Source organism: Denticeps clupeoides, chromosome 4 (genome assembly GCF_900700375.1).
Source record: "Denticeps clupeoides chromosome 4, fDenClu1.1, whole genome shotgun sequence".
Taxonomy (NCBI): domain Eukaryota; kingdom Metazoa; phylum Chordata; class Actinopteri; order Clupeiformes; family Denticipitidae; genus Denticeps; species Denticeps clupeoides.
Window position 1 is genome coordinate 8,480,272 of NC_041710.1, and position 17,897 is coordinate 8,498,168.

A 17,897-nucleotide genomic window follows, 5' to 3' on the forward strand; every position below is an offset into this window, starting at 1 on the left:
ATCTGGTAGCCACAGATTACAGTTTGTAGGGCAAGGTTGGCTGTCCATGGACTGGTTTTTGTTTTTACAGCACTTTCCAAAGATATAGAATCATTTGGAGGCCAAGTCAGTATCTTCCTCCAACACTGACTACATACAGCCCAATATCTCACCACATGGTATGTCTATGAACAAGATGATTAATTTTATCATGAGATGTGTCTAATGACACTTAGACAATATATATTCAGACTTTTTAAATGTTGTGGCTGGTAATATATGTGCACATAACATCTTCTCTCACTCTCATCCCATCCATGAAAGCAGCGTGTGGAGCCCTGTGGACTGTTACAGCGAGAGCCTCCTTCTCCTCTTTTAGATGGACTCTAATGATGCTTTCAGGCCCACAGACACCGGAGGGGGCAGTCACCACTCTTCATTCGAGGTGATCAGCATGGAGGCAACCTGCGGAGAGACCTCGGACCTCAGAAGGTTCAGCCTCGCGAGGGGAGCAGAAAGAATGGGGCATCACACAGAGAACGAGCCACCATCAACGTTATTACACCAACCACAAAAATAATCGGACATCCTCTCCAATTGCAAGAGCCCTTGGATGTTCATAAAGCCGGTTGCCATGGAGAAAATGGATACTGAGGTTCTAAGCAAATAACTAGATGGCCTTTTAAAATTGAATGAAGGTGCCAAATAAAAAGTTAATCATGTATTTATTTGCAACAATGTAGTAAAACTAAAGAATGGAAAGTACAAATGAACATAAGTGATAATTGCTGTACACAGAGGAAAAAAAAAAAAGATCCAGGGAACTTTCACCGAGAAACGGCATGTGGTGCATACCTTATGCACGCACATAACCAATATGTTCTATAAATTAGAAAAATAAATAATACTTGTACTGGAACTCAGTGATGAAAGAGCAGCCACAGTTCCTATTTATTGTTGAAAATCTTCATAAAGCATGTCGAGTGAACTCATAATGGGGATGAAGGGGAAGAAAAAAGAAAAAGACCCAGCGCTGCAGTCATCTGAATCTCTATGCATGAGAAATTCCACCAACGTGAAAGAGAACCTATTCAACGTATATATTCATACACACACACAAACACAAGGCCCTGATTCATAACCCTCGCTTATCACTGCAGAACAAGTTCATAGTAAATTACACTTTTTTTTTTTTTTTTTTTCCAAATTCCGGACATCGAATTCAAACTGGATTAAATGCATTAGCCCTAAAGCAAGAGGTCTGCCATGAGGCCACACAATTCCAGCTAAAAAATTCAATCATTTGAAAGAACACCACACTTTCACCCTTTTTTCTTCCCCACCTTTCAATTGCTTATCCATCTGACATTTTGACTCTCCAAGGTAGTTCAAATTTTTTTTTTCATCAATGAATGGCATTATGTTGAAATCGACCCTGCTATATTTATGAATGTCATACATATGCTTTACAGAATAGAGAATGTTGAGTAACACCAAGAGCAACAGATTTAAAAAAAAAAAAAAAAAAAAAAAAAAAAAAAAAAAAAAAGGTCGATCTGATTAATTTTTAACAAAACAAACAAAAAAAAGGTAATGCCTGATAAAAGAAAGGAAGAAAATAAAAGGTCAAAGCATCAATGTACTGATGATTTAAAAAAAAAAAAAAAAAAAAACCTTTTCATGATGGTCTTGTGCTTTGGCCTTAAATCTCACAATGTTCCGACTGGTTAGATTCCCCCACCCACCAATCGACTGTTCATTCATTCCACGTTGATTCGCTGTGGGCTTGCAGATGTTCAATTACTCATGAGTGACTAATATTAACAACTTAATTTATTAACAATTTTATTCATCTGTATTTGAAAACAAGCTTTCAGAAATGCAGTGTCCGTCCTGTTCTGTGCAGAAAAAGTGTTACTTTGTTTTGCACCAACCCAAAAGTACTTAAATATTGAGTTGGTTAAATCTGCTCTAGGACAAAAAGCTGTTGATGTGAATCGAAGAACATCACTCTTGATCTTTCTCCTAAAAACCAGTTCATTGAAATGATTCATTTCCATTAAATCCACACGCATGTCCAGTCCCTGCCATCAAACAAGGGTCTCAGCATTGCGTCCAGTTCTGAAGGACATTTAGACAAGCTCAAGTACCTAGAGAGAGAGAGAAAGAGAGAGAGAGAGAGTCATTTTAAATCACCACAAAAACTGGGAACACTGTCAAAGCTGGTAAATGAGTCAGAAAACTTATGAAATAAGTTTCATATTTGTTTATACATTTATATTATAACCTGATAATATGAACACCTACAATATAGAGACACTCGTGACATATCTATTACAAACAGGTTTTTATTCCAAAAATGTATTTAGTTAGCAAAGCATCTAAATCCTGCTCAAATTACAGACACATTGGTATGGACACACATATGCACATCAATATGAAATGTACTAAGTGTATTTCACTTGACTTATTAAAAGAAAGGTGTCCAACCTTAATTGTTCCTTGACTGTTGGCTGCAATCAGTACATTAGACTCCTGTATAAAAGGGAGGAAAACACATGGTAAGGGCAAAATCAATCAGAAAAACAGATTCATTTCACACATTTGAGGTGATTTTACATCTCGCCCAATTTCCCCGTCTGCAAGTTTACTTTTCGTGGAGGATGAATTATTCCTATGGTGCTTCTCTTGTAAATGTGGAGTTATCAACTAGGCTAAATCACCACTGAGTGACGGGGATGAATCTTTAGGCTGTTTGCATATGAAGGAAGCCAAGAACAGCAGCAAAGCATCCCTGTTGTAAATGATTCCCATGTAAATGAGTCTGCAGGCTGTGCAGATTTCAGGCACAAATGCTGCACATGTTGTTTGGTGGAAAACTGAGACCTCATATCTCATGGTTCTGACGTCTGTGGCATAGTTGCATGGCTCAAAGCGGTTTTATTTTATGTGTGTACACATCACGCTGTGTGAAATCCAATAGCCACAGGGTAAGAAGCTAATATGCAAAAGCACTGCGTGTCGCATTTCTACCATAAAACAGTGGGAAGCGTGGAGCCCCGGTTTTTAATGAGGATTGATTTTAATGATATAACAGAGACCCATCCATACCGTCCCAGGCATCTCCAAAGTGTCGTTCTCTACGGTCCTGCTGCATAACACAAATATGCCAAAATAGCGTCCACACTTTAGCTTATCTTTGGTCATTCTTCAGCGAAATGTCAGGCATTTCAATTGTTAGTCTCTCAGTCAATCATGATAAAATCATAGCAACAGCCGAGTCGTATTTCATAGACTCACAAACCATAAATAAATATTGAAAGGGGACAAAACAAAACAGCCAAAATCACAGTCATCCCCTTTAGGCACTGCTCTGCTGAGACCACGGCTCCAGCAGCCGCTCACAAACAATAAAAATCAAGAGATAAGACGCACTTCTGCTCCACAGTTTGATGGCCATTGCAGCAAGTAGAGCTGAAGGTTCCGTTTACAATCTAGCGGTTTGTGTTGTTGCCGAGATACATCACTCAGTCAGCAGTAAGTAATTTCTTATTACTTCAGGATGTGACCAGTAAATGTAATTAAGTAAATAATGCAAAATAAGCACTGTGAGGCATCCAAGAATCTGAAATCAATAGAGCATATCTTACCATCCCATTATTGCTTGTTATACCAATGTATGTACACAATCATAAAAATAAAATGCCTGAATGAGGCTCCTACAACAACTCACCTTTTATAGCTGCAACTAGACCCAGGCTACCAAAACACACATTTATCCAAATGCAATTCTCAGCATCTAAGTTCCTTTTTTTATAGCTGAATATTAATAGGTGGCACATCTATAACATTTAAACTACCATACCTTCCCATTATCTCACAAAACTACATTCTTTGATTCGCAGTTTACAGAGTTACACAGTTTACAGTTGGTGCTTGACCATGTTGCTTAGAGAGGAGCTTTCATTCCAATATACAATAAGTATTAAAAGGTAAACACACACTGCGATAATGGCTCTGGTTCCCCTATGTTCGCAGCATACCATCTGACAGCAGTCCTCCCGCTTTTGCAATATTGCTTAATTATACATCATTAATGCCAGAGATATCAATCATACCCCGTCAGGTAGTGCCCTCCAGCACACAGCGCTCACAAACTCATTGGTGTCATCTTCCTTCTTGTCCTTGTCCAGCACACTCTTCACAGTGTCGAACTTGAAGGTCAGGAGTGTTTTGGACAGGCCTTTGTAGTAGAGATACAGGGAGTTGTTTTCACTTCCTGAGGGACAGAGAGAGAGACAGAATGACACAGTCAGTGACGAAGCGTTTTATCAGAGCCATCTGTCAGAGCCAGTTTACTCTCGTTACATCCGACAGTCCTTTCAACGCCTCAGGATATGATCCTAAGACCCCGCTGTCTACCCAATAACACACGTCTTCCCCTGAAGCCCGTCATTCCTGCTACGACGAACGACTGTGCCATGAAACCATAGGGCTTATCTGGCTTCACCCTGATGTGATATTTAAACTGTAGACGCACAGCAGCTGTAGTCACATGACCCAACAGCCTGTGGCAGGAGTGATCCAGCCAGCTGGATTTAAGCGAAGCGATCTTCAGGGGCAACTAGGCTAAACAGAATTACCGCATGCTACGTAGTCTCCGTTGGAGGCCAGCCCCACGAAGTTCTTCTCGTTGATGTGGCCTTTAAACGAGCGCAGGCAGTAGGGCTTGTTGACGTTCCAAAGCTTCAGCTGGCTGTCTGTAGAGCTGTGGAGGCAGAGGGTACATTTCAAACTCTGTGGATAATGTTTTGCAGGAACTGTAAGTAAACTTCTTCAAATCACGTACGCAGAAACAATCTCCTCCCCGTTGACAAATTTAGCATAAGACACGGCTTTCCGGTGTCCCTTAAAAACCATAATGGGCTGTTTAGTGTTCCGTAGGTCATAGTAGTGGACGCAGTGGTCTGCAGAGGCATAAGATGAGAAAAAATGTTGTGATTTCTGAAAAGGACATCTTGAACACATGATGTACTAACTTGGAAAAGGGGCTTGTGGGTAATCGTGGTCATTACGTACCAGCACAGCCAAATGCAAGATGATATCTTGACGTTGGACTGAATTTAACGCAGCAGACGTTCGCCTTGGCCTCAATGCTTGCTACAGAGTTGTCAAGGTTGGTCGACCACAGCTTCACTGAAAAAGACCAGTACAATTACACTTCTTCATCTGTGGTTCTTCACGAGAAAACAAATTCAATTTTAATGCCTATTTAATAAGCAAAGTTCCTTTCTCGCCTGTCATCGGCCAGGTCATTAATAATGCCTCCTCCTACCTTTCGCATCGTCAGAGCCAGAGGCTAAGAGCTTCGGGTCCATGAGATTGAAATCCACGCTCCAGCATCTCTTCTCGTGCTCCTTTTGGGACGAGAAAAGAATGAGGACTGAGAAATTGACTCATTTAAAACCTTTTTTGTTCCCCCACTCAGCCGAGCCAAGAGACCCCTGACCATCTACTGATGACATCGAGCCTGAAGCAACTGTTGTCCTGACTGCAAGTGTAAGCACACTCCTGAGACAGTTAGGTCAAAATGTGATGAAGCTGAATTATAATGAGTGCCTTAGTGTTTAAAAATATTAATAATTTAAGGAAAAATGTAAATATACTGAGAAGTAAAATGGAATTTAAAAGAGTGCAGAGACAAGGAACCGCTGCCAGGGGCCGGACGGTGCGCCACACCTGGTACACCTTTGACCTCTGCCCGGTGAAGCCGTCCCAGAGAATGACCGTTCCCTCGTAGTCGCTGCTGGCCAGCAGATTCTTGTGGTAACTGCTCCAGCTGATACAGCTGCAGAGGATACAGCGCCGTAGGTTACTTCAGCACACAAAAACCACACATGGACTCACATAGCGAGCACACGTTACTCGGGGAGACGTACCTAATTTTTGAGTTGCACGTCATCTCGTTGACTGGGTAATGGATGTCAACAGCATCCTGTATCACAGTGCCATACTCAAACACCTTGATTTTCTTGGTGACGCCCGCAATGGCGAAGTAATCACAGTCTCGGTCGAACTCGATGCTGTGTGGGAGGGCAAGGGAGCAAAGAAAGGGGGAAGAAAAAAAAAAAAAAAAAAAAAGTCACTTCACAACCCGCTTTGCATGACTTGAAAAAGCAACAACGCCCGCCTCTTGCTCAATCACAAACACCGCGTGAGGCCGCAGATATAATCCACAGAGCTCTGACTGCAGCTGACGACAGAAGGCATTAGGCTGCCTTGCATAAAAGCCCAGAGGAAAAAAAAAAAAAAATAATTCTTTCCCCTGCCCTTATCTGCTTCACAGCGGTGGTGAAATTAGACTCATGTGTGCAAGAGCAGAGGCTCAGCAGTTAGTGGCGGACAGAGCCGCTGTTCAGAGCAGCTGCCTCTTATATGGCATCTTGTCAAAATCCCAAGATGTGGACGGCTAACCGGAGCTGAACCACGCTGCTTTAGAGGAGGGAGGAAGAAGAAGAAGGGGAAAAAAAAAAAAAAAAAAACACGGCAGCTCAGCTGTTCATGATATCTAAGCATTTCAGAAAGTGCAGATGGCGGAGTGGGTGGTGGCAAGCGCATCCTGGCAGATGTCAATTTTTACTACAATACAAGACCACCATCTACAGGCTAGCATAGGAAGACCAGATTTCACCGAAATGGCTTTCAGCTTTGAGTGTACCCTGGAATTCATGTTAAAAGTAGCAAACACTAGAGCATCAAATAATATAATATATCTCTTTTTCTGTTTCAGGAATCACCTGGAGACGATGCTGGAGCCATTGTATAGGTCACTTGCATACGACAGCGTTGCCAATGGCCTGACAGAGTTGTAGCGTGTGAATTTGGAAAGGCACTCCATAAACTCATCCAGCTGGTTCACCGTTCGGCTGTCATCTGTACAGCACAAAAGAGATGTAATGTAATTAATGTAAGACCTATAATAGCCCTGGAAGGGGAATAAATCTTGCATACATGACTGCAAAATGAAAGCCAAAATCATATTCCACACGGGGAATATTTACTATTTTTATATAGATGAATTCAAGACTTGTATGAGACTGGATGCATATTCATGGGTTGGTAAAAACATGCCTCACTTTTTTTTGATGCAATAGTGCAAACTCAAAAATATAATTCAATTATTATATTAATTCATTAATTCAAACGAAGCATCACGATTGATCATAAGAATACTACAAACAATACATAAAGGTATGGAGAATGGGTCTGTTGATAAACTTAATTAAAGTACTTGCCACATCTGAATCACAAGTCTAAATAAAAAATCACATTGCTTTTTTGTTTTGTTTTTTTAAACATACACCTGAGCGTGATAAAGGTGTTCACACCAGACGAACCAAACCACACCCAGGGGGAAAATGAAGTTGAGTTTAATATAAGTGCACTAAGGCCTGTGGCTATTAAAAACACCCTTAAGCAGCACTTCCCAAACCTTTACTCATATAATAATTCAAATCAAAATATTACTGTATTATGTTCCTCTCAGAATAACCTTTAAAGGGTATGAAAGTTTAATAATGATAGTGCCTTATTGCTGCAGAATGTCTGAGGCAATTTTAAATGGATTTTTTTTTTTTTTTTTTATCATAATTCAGGTGTTTTGAACAGAGGAACTGAACAAAAACAGTAATGATGATAGTATATTATTTTAACTTGGATGCATGTCATCATAGTGGTGGAAAATTTCTTGGAAATCTGTTCTTAAAAAAAATAAATAAACACATTTATAATAATCTAACTATTACTTGGCCCCAAAGATTATTACCACACTCTGTAAAGATGTCACAAAATATCTTCAAACATAACCTATACATGGACTTTAAACAAAAGTCAGATTTTCTTGTTGTGGTCTGTCTAGGAAGTAAAACTGTCAGTTCATTACATATGACAGCATGCAGTGATTGTTCCCACCTGTTATATGAGACATTCTGCTGGAAAAGTAGCACTGTTCCAGGTCTTCAAAATGTGCCGTGAGTCTCTTCCGTCGAGAGGCCAGGGTGCTGTTGTACCACGTCTGTCTTTTCCCCTGAGCATAAGACATGTTCATTATACTACTGCCATTGTAAAGCCAGAGCTATGTATGCGTATCCATACGCAGTTGCGTTACTAATGTTTGTGCTGATCTTCTTGCGTCCGTATTGTGTGTGGTAATCTGTAGTGTGTGCTCCTTACCAACAGGATTCAGTGTTGAGGCCGCAAACCAAAGAATTAAATGAATGTCTGTATCTTAAAAGTCATCTGAGTAATGATCTCACAACACTGCCCATATGAAATTACGCAGGTCTTGCACCCATATCCGTTCTGTTGATTTTTAAGTATGTGCACAATATTCGATGCAAAGAACGCAGGATAAGGACTGTGGCTGTAAGTATGTACATACATACATACATGGTTAACAGGAAGTATATTTCTGCTTTAATACTGCGGAAATGAAATGCACCAAAACTGATTCCAAAAAAAATACCTGAGAACTTCCACCAAATCCAGGGGGCTGGCTGTTCTCTGAAGGGTCTATAATACTACTGAAAAGACAAAATATATGCTGTAAGAATCAGAGTCTTTAAACTAAGGGCCTTTCAACTGAAGTGCTGTAATGTGTCATGAACAGCTACATCACCTGGGTGAATGAGAAGGTGCTTCGAACTGTGGAACGGTGCTGTCCAAATTAGGGTCCATTTCACTTGGCGGCGAATACCTTCGACTCATTTCCTGACATTAAAATGTAGTAGCACCAGATGCTATCAATTCTCCAGGAGAGTTCAGGGAAAGTCAAACTGAATAGGCAATGCTATTATACATGCCTCACTTATTTTATTACACACAAAGAAAGAATACACCAGGGTGAGGACAGGGGGGAAAAAAAACAGGAGTGTCTAACTTCAATTTGACAGAAAGAGAAATCTGGAACGGTGTTACCTCAACACGTTTGATGTCCTCCTCCAAAAAATTCACCTCTTTCTGCAGTTGCTCTAGTTGCTATGGGAAGATACAAAGTAGACATAAGGAATAATGCTCCCTTCCATACAACCACCACATATTATTTTGTGGCTATTTGATTTAGTATATCACCTCTCGTTTATTTCGCCTGGCTTCCTGAAGGAACTCCATAAGTATCTGGCGCTGGGCTGCTTGGGACTCCTTTGGGAAAAACAAATAGTGTCATAATTTATTTTAGAAAAATAAAACACCATGTGAGCTATCCTCGATGCCCTTTCACATCATTGTGATGTGAAGTATTTTCATTCTCAGTCAGCATGAATGCATTTAACTGGTTGTGTAAATTAAATGAGATTTGATGACACAAGAGGGTCTCTTCCTTCTTCTCAACATTTCTTTTATTGTCATAAAGCAATTTACTATATGAAAGTACATCCCATAAAAAAAATTACAAATAAATTAATTAGAATGGAAATTGATATTTTCATTTAACAGTAAATAAAATGTGTTATTTTGCAGAGTAAAAGCACATCTTAGTTCATCAAAGTACCTAGACAAACGGAAAGAAAAAAAAATCCATTCCTTATAGTACTATGTCAGATAGCATGGACTAAAAATACAAATGTCAGTAGATCTGAAGGGAATTGATTTTTCACCCAGAGCCACGTCACCCTGATGGTAAAACAAATGAGAATGGAGTGGAGGGCAATTCTTTAACCAGAAGGGTGTTCATCTGCTCCAACTAAAACCTGGTACAACAGTTCTCTCTAATTTACATGTAAGAAGTTCAACCAATTATAAAAATAAAAATAAAAGAACTGTTAAATAGGTCAATCAGTGTGGATGATGAAATATTTACCGCTTCCAGCTGCTTCTTCTTCTGTATGAACAGCTCCAGCATGTAGTTAACATTCGCCAAGTCCAAACACTCCTGGTCCTGGCCAAGAAGCTCTTGAGAAAACTGCCATCGATGGCCGTTCTATAGCAGGAGATGCAGAGATCAATTAACCCAGACACCAACGCATGCGTGAGGAAGACATGCACTGAAGTAACTTACAGGATGGCGTTTAAGGCGCTTTTCTTCACATTGCTGTTTTTGTTTGAGGATGAGTTCATTCACTGAAAGGATCACAGGGGGAAAAAAAAAAAAAAAAAAGATTACTCTAGATTAATCACAAAAATCCAGCAGAAATTTGAAATATTACTAATGAAATCCTAAAATACAGCTTAAAGGTTTTTGAATGCTTGCACACAACGCTCAGATTTATATGATCTAAGTAGAGTTGTGATTAGCAAAATGAAACTGCTGTGAAATTATATTCAAGATAACACAGGTTAATCATATTTAAAAATTCAGTGGCATAAGATGGGTACGTACCCAAAAAGTTTGGATAAAGCTGGTCCACGTTATCAATAATGTAGTTACATTTAGGACACCTGTTGCTGTCCTCCAAACTCTGCCGGATGCATTTGTAACTAAACACACAACAGAGACAAATGAAGAGGAAAATACAAAGAAAATAAATAAATCTGTAGCAATAACATGCAAAACGTATGCAGAAGAAAGCTCTCGTTGCACGCTTGATGTCATCTAGTCGACCATACATACAGTACAGGCCAAAAGTTTGCACACATCTTCTCATTCAATGTGTTTTCTTTATTCTCATGACCATTTACTTTGGTAGATACTCACTGAAGGCATCAAAACTATGAATGAACACATGTGGAGTTATGTACTTAACAAAAAGTGGAGACCTGGCCTCCACAGTCACCGGACCTGAACCCAATCGAGATGGTTTGGGGTGAGCTGGACTGCAGAGTGAAGGCAAAGTGAAGGCAAACACCTCTGGGAACTCCTTCAAGACTGTTGGAAAACCATTTCAGGTGACGACCTCTTGAAGCTCATCGAGAGAACGCCAAGAGTGTGCAAAGCACCAAAGGGTGGGTATATAGAAGAAACTAGAGTATAAAACACGTTTTCAGTTATTTCACCTGTTTTTTGTTAAGTACATAACTGCACATGTGTTCATTCATAGTTTTGATGCCTTCAATGAGAATCTACCCATGTAAATAGTCATGAAAATAAAGAAAACACATTGAATGAGTTGGTGTCTCCAAACTTTTTGCCTGTACTGTTTACAAGTGTGTGTGTGTGTGTGTGTGTGTGTTTGTGCTGCGCGCATTCTTCATATCCAGAAGAACGTGCATGTGTGTCAAAGGAGAAGACGCTTCAGGAAATGTCAGCTCGCTTACCAGAAACTGTGACCACACTTAGTCATATGTGCTTCCTCAATCATTTCAAAACAAATGGGGCTGGAAGACAAAAAACACACAACCAATTCACCCATTACATTTCACACCGAAAGACAAAGATTTTTTAAATAAAAACCTAGTCGCTGCCTCCAAAACAGTTCGGAAAACATTTAAAGGGCCAGGGTTCGTTTGTAGGTCCAGCCATGGTGACAATGTCGTTAAAAACACGCAGAAAGTTGAAAATCTCGATTCACTGCTGCCGTCAAGGCGAAGCGGACAGGCCAGCTCGGATCATGATCACGGATCTGTCAGGTGCCTACAAGCACACGTTCGGCGAAGCGTCGTGAGGTCTGCAGAGGTCCAACTCACCACACGAAGTCGTTGCTCTTATCCTCGTAGGAATTGAGCAGCCCATTGCAGAGGGGCGTCTGGAGGTGCCGCTTCCTGCTGGAGCTGCCCCCCGCGGATGAACCTGCCCTGCCGCCGAGCGACGCCAGGCTGCTGCCCCGCGGTGAGCCCAGTGCGGACAGCCCTTCCCCTCCGGTCCGAGAGGAGCCTCCGTTTCCAGAGCTGCCCGCGCTGGCGTTGTTGGCCCCGCCATTCGCGCCGCCGCCGCCGCCGCTGGTGCCAGGCCCGGAGCCTGGTCGGCCGCTCGACATGGTTCAGAGCCGCCGCTCGACTCCCCGGGAAGGCCGCAGCTCGCTTAGCTCAGCGCGACCGCTCACGGCTCACAGCATCCGGGCGGCGGAGCGGAGCTAACGGGGCTAACGCTGTGCGGGCGAGCTCAGCCTCTCCGGCGGCCGGTGCGGCGGTGGGCGGGAGAGCGGGAGCCTCTTTCCCCCGCGACCCGGGCGAAACAGCGCGGATTCAGTGGACGGACTTCCACGGATTTAACGTGGCGTTGAATTGCCAGGGTGTCGGAATTAGCAGCGCTACAATAAATATCCCCAGTTTCTCACTAACAACTTCCTCTACAGGTTGGCGACCGGAGACGCGAAGCGATCTGAAACGCTGCCCCCTACCGAGCAGGAAGAGGACCGACCCGCCGCCAGTCCCCGCCGCCAGTCCCCGCCGCCTTCAAAGGTCACGCACATGGAGGATTCCTGCCCGAAATATTCACGTACAGCCATTCCCGACAATTTGGGACGTTTTTTTTTTTGGTGAAAATGTATTTAAAGTTTTTTTCTTTTTATATACATGAAACAAAACCATTTCTCACATGTATGGTCTAAACTGATTCTAGACCTGAAAACACCCTTGCAATAAAAGCCATCACATCTGAATCAATTGTTTTTTGTTTATTGTCTTTTTTTATTAGCCTATTACAAAGTATCAATCTTTTAAAATGTGTTTTCTTTGTTGACATATTAAATTAAATTATGCCTTTATTAATAGATCTAGAGTGATCCACAAGAGCTATAAACCATAAATCTCAAAATATTGTTTTATGATTTTATGAGCTAAATTAAAAAACATATTTGACATAGTTATATAAATTCTTGTCTTTAAAAGGTTACTGGCTTTGCTAAAGATGAAGTCTGAAAATCCATACAATTTTAATAGAATTGTAATGGATGTATTGCATGCTGTAAATTAGAAAATTAATGCATAAACACACGCATACACACACACCTGCCTGATGCTGCTTTGGCAGGAACAGAGGTAGTAAGTCTGACAATGGTGATCATAAAACTATAAAAGCAAATATTAAAAACTAGAAAAAAATATATGTAATGTAAATAAAATGTGCACAAAACACACACATAATTCTACAAGCGGTGACAATAAATGGTGAACAGTTAAACAATCCTGTGACAGGCACTGAGCCACTGAGCAAGAGCAACTGAACAAACATCTTATTACATGAACAGAGTGACCTGAAGGTCAAGAGGTGGCACGGGTGCCACATAATGTCCTGCAGCACTAAATATAAAAAAAATCTCATAATTTGTGCTTTGTAGTTCTTCTCACAAGAGCCAGAGGGCCTCCTCTCCTCACATGAAGACATCTCTGCATGCTTCACGCTGCTCTATTCATGAAGGTGTACTGGAGAATCTAAATTACACCAAAGAATCCTTCCTAATTACAACAAATCTTGATTGCAGACTTTCCAGAAAAGTACACTTTTCCAGGTTGCCCTTTTCATTTCTTTTTCTTTTAAATACATTGATAGGCAAACCCATTCACAGCTTTTCAGGTCGTTTTTATATGGATTCAAATTGAATTTCCAGTGGTTTTCAATACGCCCAGGCCTGGGGGAACATGTTCATAAGTGTTCCATGATACCGTTCAATAAAGGTGACAGAGCATTTAAAGTCATTAAAAGTCATGGCAGTTCACACAGAATGAATAGAAACTTAACCAGGAACAGTACAGTGAACGGTTGGAGCAGCATCTTTCCTGGCCAAGTTCAGAACACAGTCTCCCAATCGTAAATATGTGCATGCCACTTCAACGTAATTCCTCACTTACCTCATGACTGGCATTTATAGACAACGGTTCGCAAGTAACTTAACATTTTGTGACATTCCGTTACACTCGACCTGCAAAAAAATGACACATTGGTTTTGGCAATAAGACATTGCTTGTCTGTTTTACGCAAATCATCACTGACCGACACTTTGTGAGCTTTGTGAGACAGTGTACCGCGTGTGCGTATGAATAATGAATAATTGCGCCACATCTGTTCACACCAGCTGACTCCGAGCGGCTTCCTTCATTATCAATGAGGGCAGCATGTTGCCCATTTCAACTTTTATGCCCTGCCATACTCTAACGTATCTGGGATGTGTGTGTGTGTGTAATTACAAAGTGAATTTCATGTTGATATGTAGAGATGTGCTAGAAGTGGGTTCAGATTGAGAACAACTCGAAGAACAATACGATAGCAGAGCCTCTTTCTCATCACACATAATGTTTCAATTCAGCAATAGTGCAGGCAAATGAATATTTGATCAATTTTTCTTTATTCTTTCATTAAGAAAATTGACGCTTGCAGGTTAGAGTTTCGAGACTTCTGAACCGTTCCTGGTGCCTCTATGTGAACGGAATCCGAATCATCATTTTATTCTGCCTTAATAAAATCCCCTACTGGCAAACATTAGAATCCTGAACTGAAATCGGCATAATGACCGTAAACTGGCGCGATAAGCACAGAGGTTCTAATTATTTAAGGGTAGCGGAAGAACACACCTAGGTCACAGGGGAAACTTTTTATTTCTGGATCATTAAACAACAACAAAAAAAAAAGTCCTTTCTACTCGTCCGGCACACCAGGTTGAATTTTTCCCACCAAGTCTCCTGGTCACCCCGAACCGGGTAAGAAGGATAATCTCTTCGAGGTCCTTTACAGTGGGGGGTGAGGCCCGGGAGCAGCCATTCACTTAAAAAAAAAAAAAAAAAAAAAACACAATTGCAGCTGGATCTGAAAGAACTTTGACAGGGAAGAAAGGGGGGAAAAAGGCTGTTTTTTTTTTTTTTGCAGGCGGATCCTCCGGCCTGGTCTGCGGAATTCGTGCCTCCCGCTGTTCGGGCCCTTTCTCCCCCTGAAGGGGCCCCCGCCATAACTGCCAGCGCCCCGAGTTGGGTCCGTTTGCAAATTGAGCCTGACAGAAACCAGTGGGGGTTGAGAAGCGTGTGCGTGTTGGAAGAGTGCACGGGAAGGCGACTCGAAGGTGTTCCGCCGCTTTCTGTGCTGCGGCGGGAGAGCCGGGAGCGTTGGCACATGCACCTGCCCGGACAACTTGAAGCAGGACCTCAGAGCGCCAGGACGGGGTGGTAGTAGCCTAGTGGGTAACACACTCACCTATGAACAGGAAGACCCAGGTTCAAACCCCACTTACTACCATTGTGTCCCTGAGCAAGACACTTAACCCTGAGTGTCTCCAGGGGGGGACTGTCCCTGTAACCACTGATTCGTTCTGGATAAGGGTCATCAGGTAAATGCCGTGAATGTAAATGCAGGACGAGACTTTCACGGTCCTTCTCTTGCTCTCTTTTTCCGCGGATGACATTTTCTTAGCTTTTATGGCATCGTGGCAATCCGACCCCCTGGCGAAGTTCACCTGGGGTAGAGGAGAAGGGAGCAGAGGGGAAGGCGTGTAAAACAGCAGCATCAGGGGATGAATACAAATGAAGCCTGCGCCCTACCTATACACCCCCCCGGGAGAAATTCAACCGAATAAGGTGAACAGATGACTTCTGCTGAGGTAACGGCGGGTCGGCTCCTTCAGCGGTCTGATGCGGACTTGGTCCACCTCCGGCACCATTTTTGGTCTGAAGGTGTGAAGACGTGAGGATAAAAAAACTGAGAAAAAAAAAACGATCACGTCACATTATTCGAATGCTTCAGAGAGTTTGAAAAAAAAAAAAAGAACAGAAAAATCTTCCCTTGAGACATTTGTTTAGGGTTAAAAAATGATTTTCCCAAACCTGGAAGAAACCCACTCCAGCAGCCGGAGCCGGGACCCAACGTCATGCCCTTGGAGATATGAGGCCATGACGTTAACCACCACACCACCGTTTAATCATGGTCACTGCAATAACAATATAATAGTAGAATACCTTTTATGATTGCATGCGTTGTGTGTTTACATGCCCTTTCCAAAATTGGGAATTTTGGGAACAAATTAGCGGAGTTCCGTGAACATATTCCAGCTCTGGCATCCACGTGTGCTGCGATCTGCCTAGTGAGCGCTTCCTCATCATGCTTCTGCCCTGGAATTGGTGACCATGCTTTCACGACACCAGACAAAATAAAATGATTGGCTGAGTCTACGCGTTGACAGTGGTGGCCTTAATCAGAAGGTTGCCAGTTCGAATCCCGGTGTACCATGGTGCCACTGAGCATAAGCACCGTCCCGACACACTGCTACCCAGGCACCTTTCATGGCTCAAGACCTTCCTCTTTAGAGAATATTTAGATTAACTTGTAATCTTCATATCATCTGTCTTATGTATATAAACTACAACATAGTGAGTAAAAATATTGTATTTATATCTGGGGATCCTAGTGAACCAGAACTGATCACTTCATTGATTGTAGCTCTGGATAAGGGTGTCTGTCAAATGCACTAAATGTAAATGTCATGTCTGCCCACTGCTCACCAAGGGTGACGGTTAAAAGCAGAGGACACATTTCGTTGTGTCAACGTGTGCTGTGCTGCAGTGTTTCACAATGACAGTCACTCAAGTCCAACTATCTTCTCAAGTCAGACTAACATGCGACTGACGGCCGAGCTCATTTCGATTGGACCAGGCCACAATTACCCCTCTAGACATTTAAAACCATACCTACACGGCGGAACTTTTATCTCTTTTCCCCAATACATGGGAATCGATTCATATTCCGAACAAGGCAGAAGATTCATGTCTTTTCCCCAATACATGGGATTCGGTTCATATTCCGAACACTGCAGAAGATTCATCTCTTTTCCCCAATACATGGGAATCGATTCATATTCCGAACAAGGCAGAAGATTCATCTCTTTTCCCCAATACATGGGAATCGGTTTATATTCCGAACTCTGCAGAAGATTCATCTCTTTTCCCCAATACATGGGAATCGATTCATATTCCGAACACGGCAGAAGATTCATCTCTTTTCCCCAATACATGGGAATCGGTTCATATTCCGAACACGGCAGAAGATTCATCTCTTTTCCCCAATACATGGGAATCGGTTCATATTCCGAACACGGCAGAAGATTCATCTCTTTTCCCCAATACATGGGAATCGGTTCATATTCCGAACACGGCAGAAGATTCATCTTTTTCCCAATACATGGGCATCGGTTCATAACTCGAGTTCCCTCCGGTGCATGATGTGTACCGAACAATCGAGCAATCGCAAACCAGGAGTTAGTTCAATTCACGTGACCTCCCCGACCTTTTCCCCTGAAGACATGAAGCACGTAAAGATATTTAATGGGATATTTTAAGACGCAACATCTATGGGAAAGTCCTGTTTATTCCTTTTTTTCATCATTCATTTTTCTTTTTCAAACAAAAACCTCTTCGCCTCCACGAAGCTCCACGTGTTTCTCGTTAACGCAGAATCCTTATCTTGCATTTTACATAATCGCGTAAAAAAAAAAAAAAAAAAAAGCAATTAACGAGGGTGTCCTGGCTCCGCACCAGAGTTCGGCAAACCCCGTTAAACAGCGTGAGCCAGACGCGCAGCAACACCTTATTACCGCAGCACCGTCGTTACGACCGCCCATTACCGGCTCGCGCGCGCTTCCGTCGCGGCCACGCGCCCGCCCCCCCTCCGTTTAACGGGACCGGCGGCGTGCCCGCGCTCGAGGCGTCCGGGGGGGGTTCTCGCCGGAGATGCGCTGACGCGGTGGTGGTGGTGGTGGTGGTGGGGGGGCTCGGGACGGCGGGAGCGCGCGCGGTGGCGGGGGCGCGCGCGGTCTGTGATGTCAGGCGCGAGGAAGCCGATAAAAACGTTTAGCGCGTCAGTATGAACCGCAGAAAAACTCCAAAGGCGAGCGCGGCGGGACACGCAGGGACTTGAACCATAATAATATTCATAATATTGCCAAGAGGATTTTGGCGCACAACTAAACAAAAAAAAAAAAAAAAAAAAGAAGAAGAAGAAAAAATCACAATTTCTTTTTTTAAGGAGACTTAGATTGGAGAAGGATTTACTATTACACTAAACAAAA

The 17,897-nt window shown here is 42.4% G+C and overlaps 1 protein-coding gene across 1 annotated transcript; it reads right to left on the bottom strand.

Moving 5' to 3' along the window:
- Positions 1–1,807: 1,807 nt before the first annotated feature.
- Positions 1,808–12,226, bottom strand: cop1 (COP1 E3 ubiquitin ligase). Its single transcript, XM_028976653.1, has 20 exons — positions 11,599–12,226; positions 11,230–11,289; positions 10,355–10,452; positions 10,034–10,095; positions 9,836–9,955; positions 9,109–9,177; positions 8,956–9,015; positions 8,657–8,748; positions 8,504–8,561; positions 7,951–8,065; positions 6,777–6,912; positions 5,919–6,062; positions 5,719–5,827; positions 5,315–5,396; positions 5,059–5,175; positions 4,829–4,946; positions 4,623–4,747; positions 4,098–4,258; positions 2,470–2,514; positions 1,808–2,129 (listed from the first exon to the last, which is right to left on the bottom strand). Exons 1-20 carry the CDS (start codon positions 11,886–11,888, stop codon positions 2,112–2,114), a joined length of 2,079 nt encoding a protein of 692 aa, XP_028832486.1. The 5' UTR covers positions 11,889–12,226; the 3' UTR covers positions 1,808–2,111.
- Between the last annotated feature and the right edge of the window lie 5,671 nt (positions 12,227–17,897).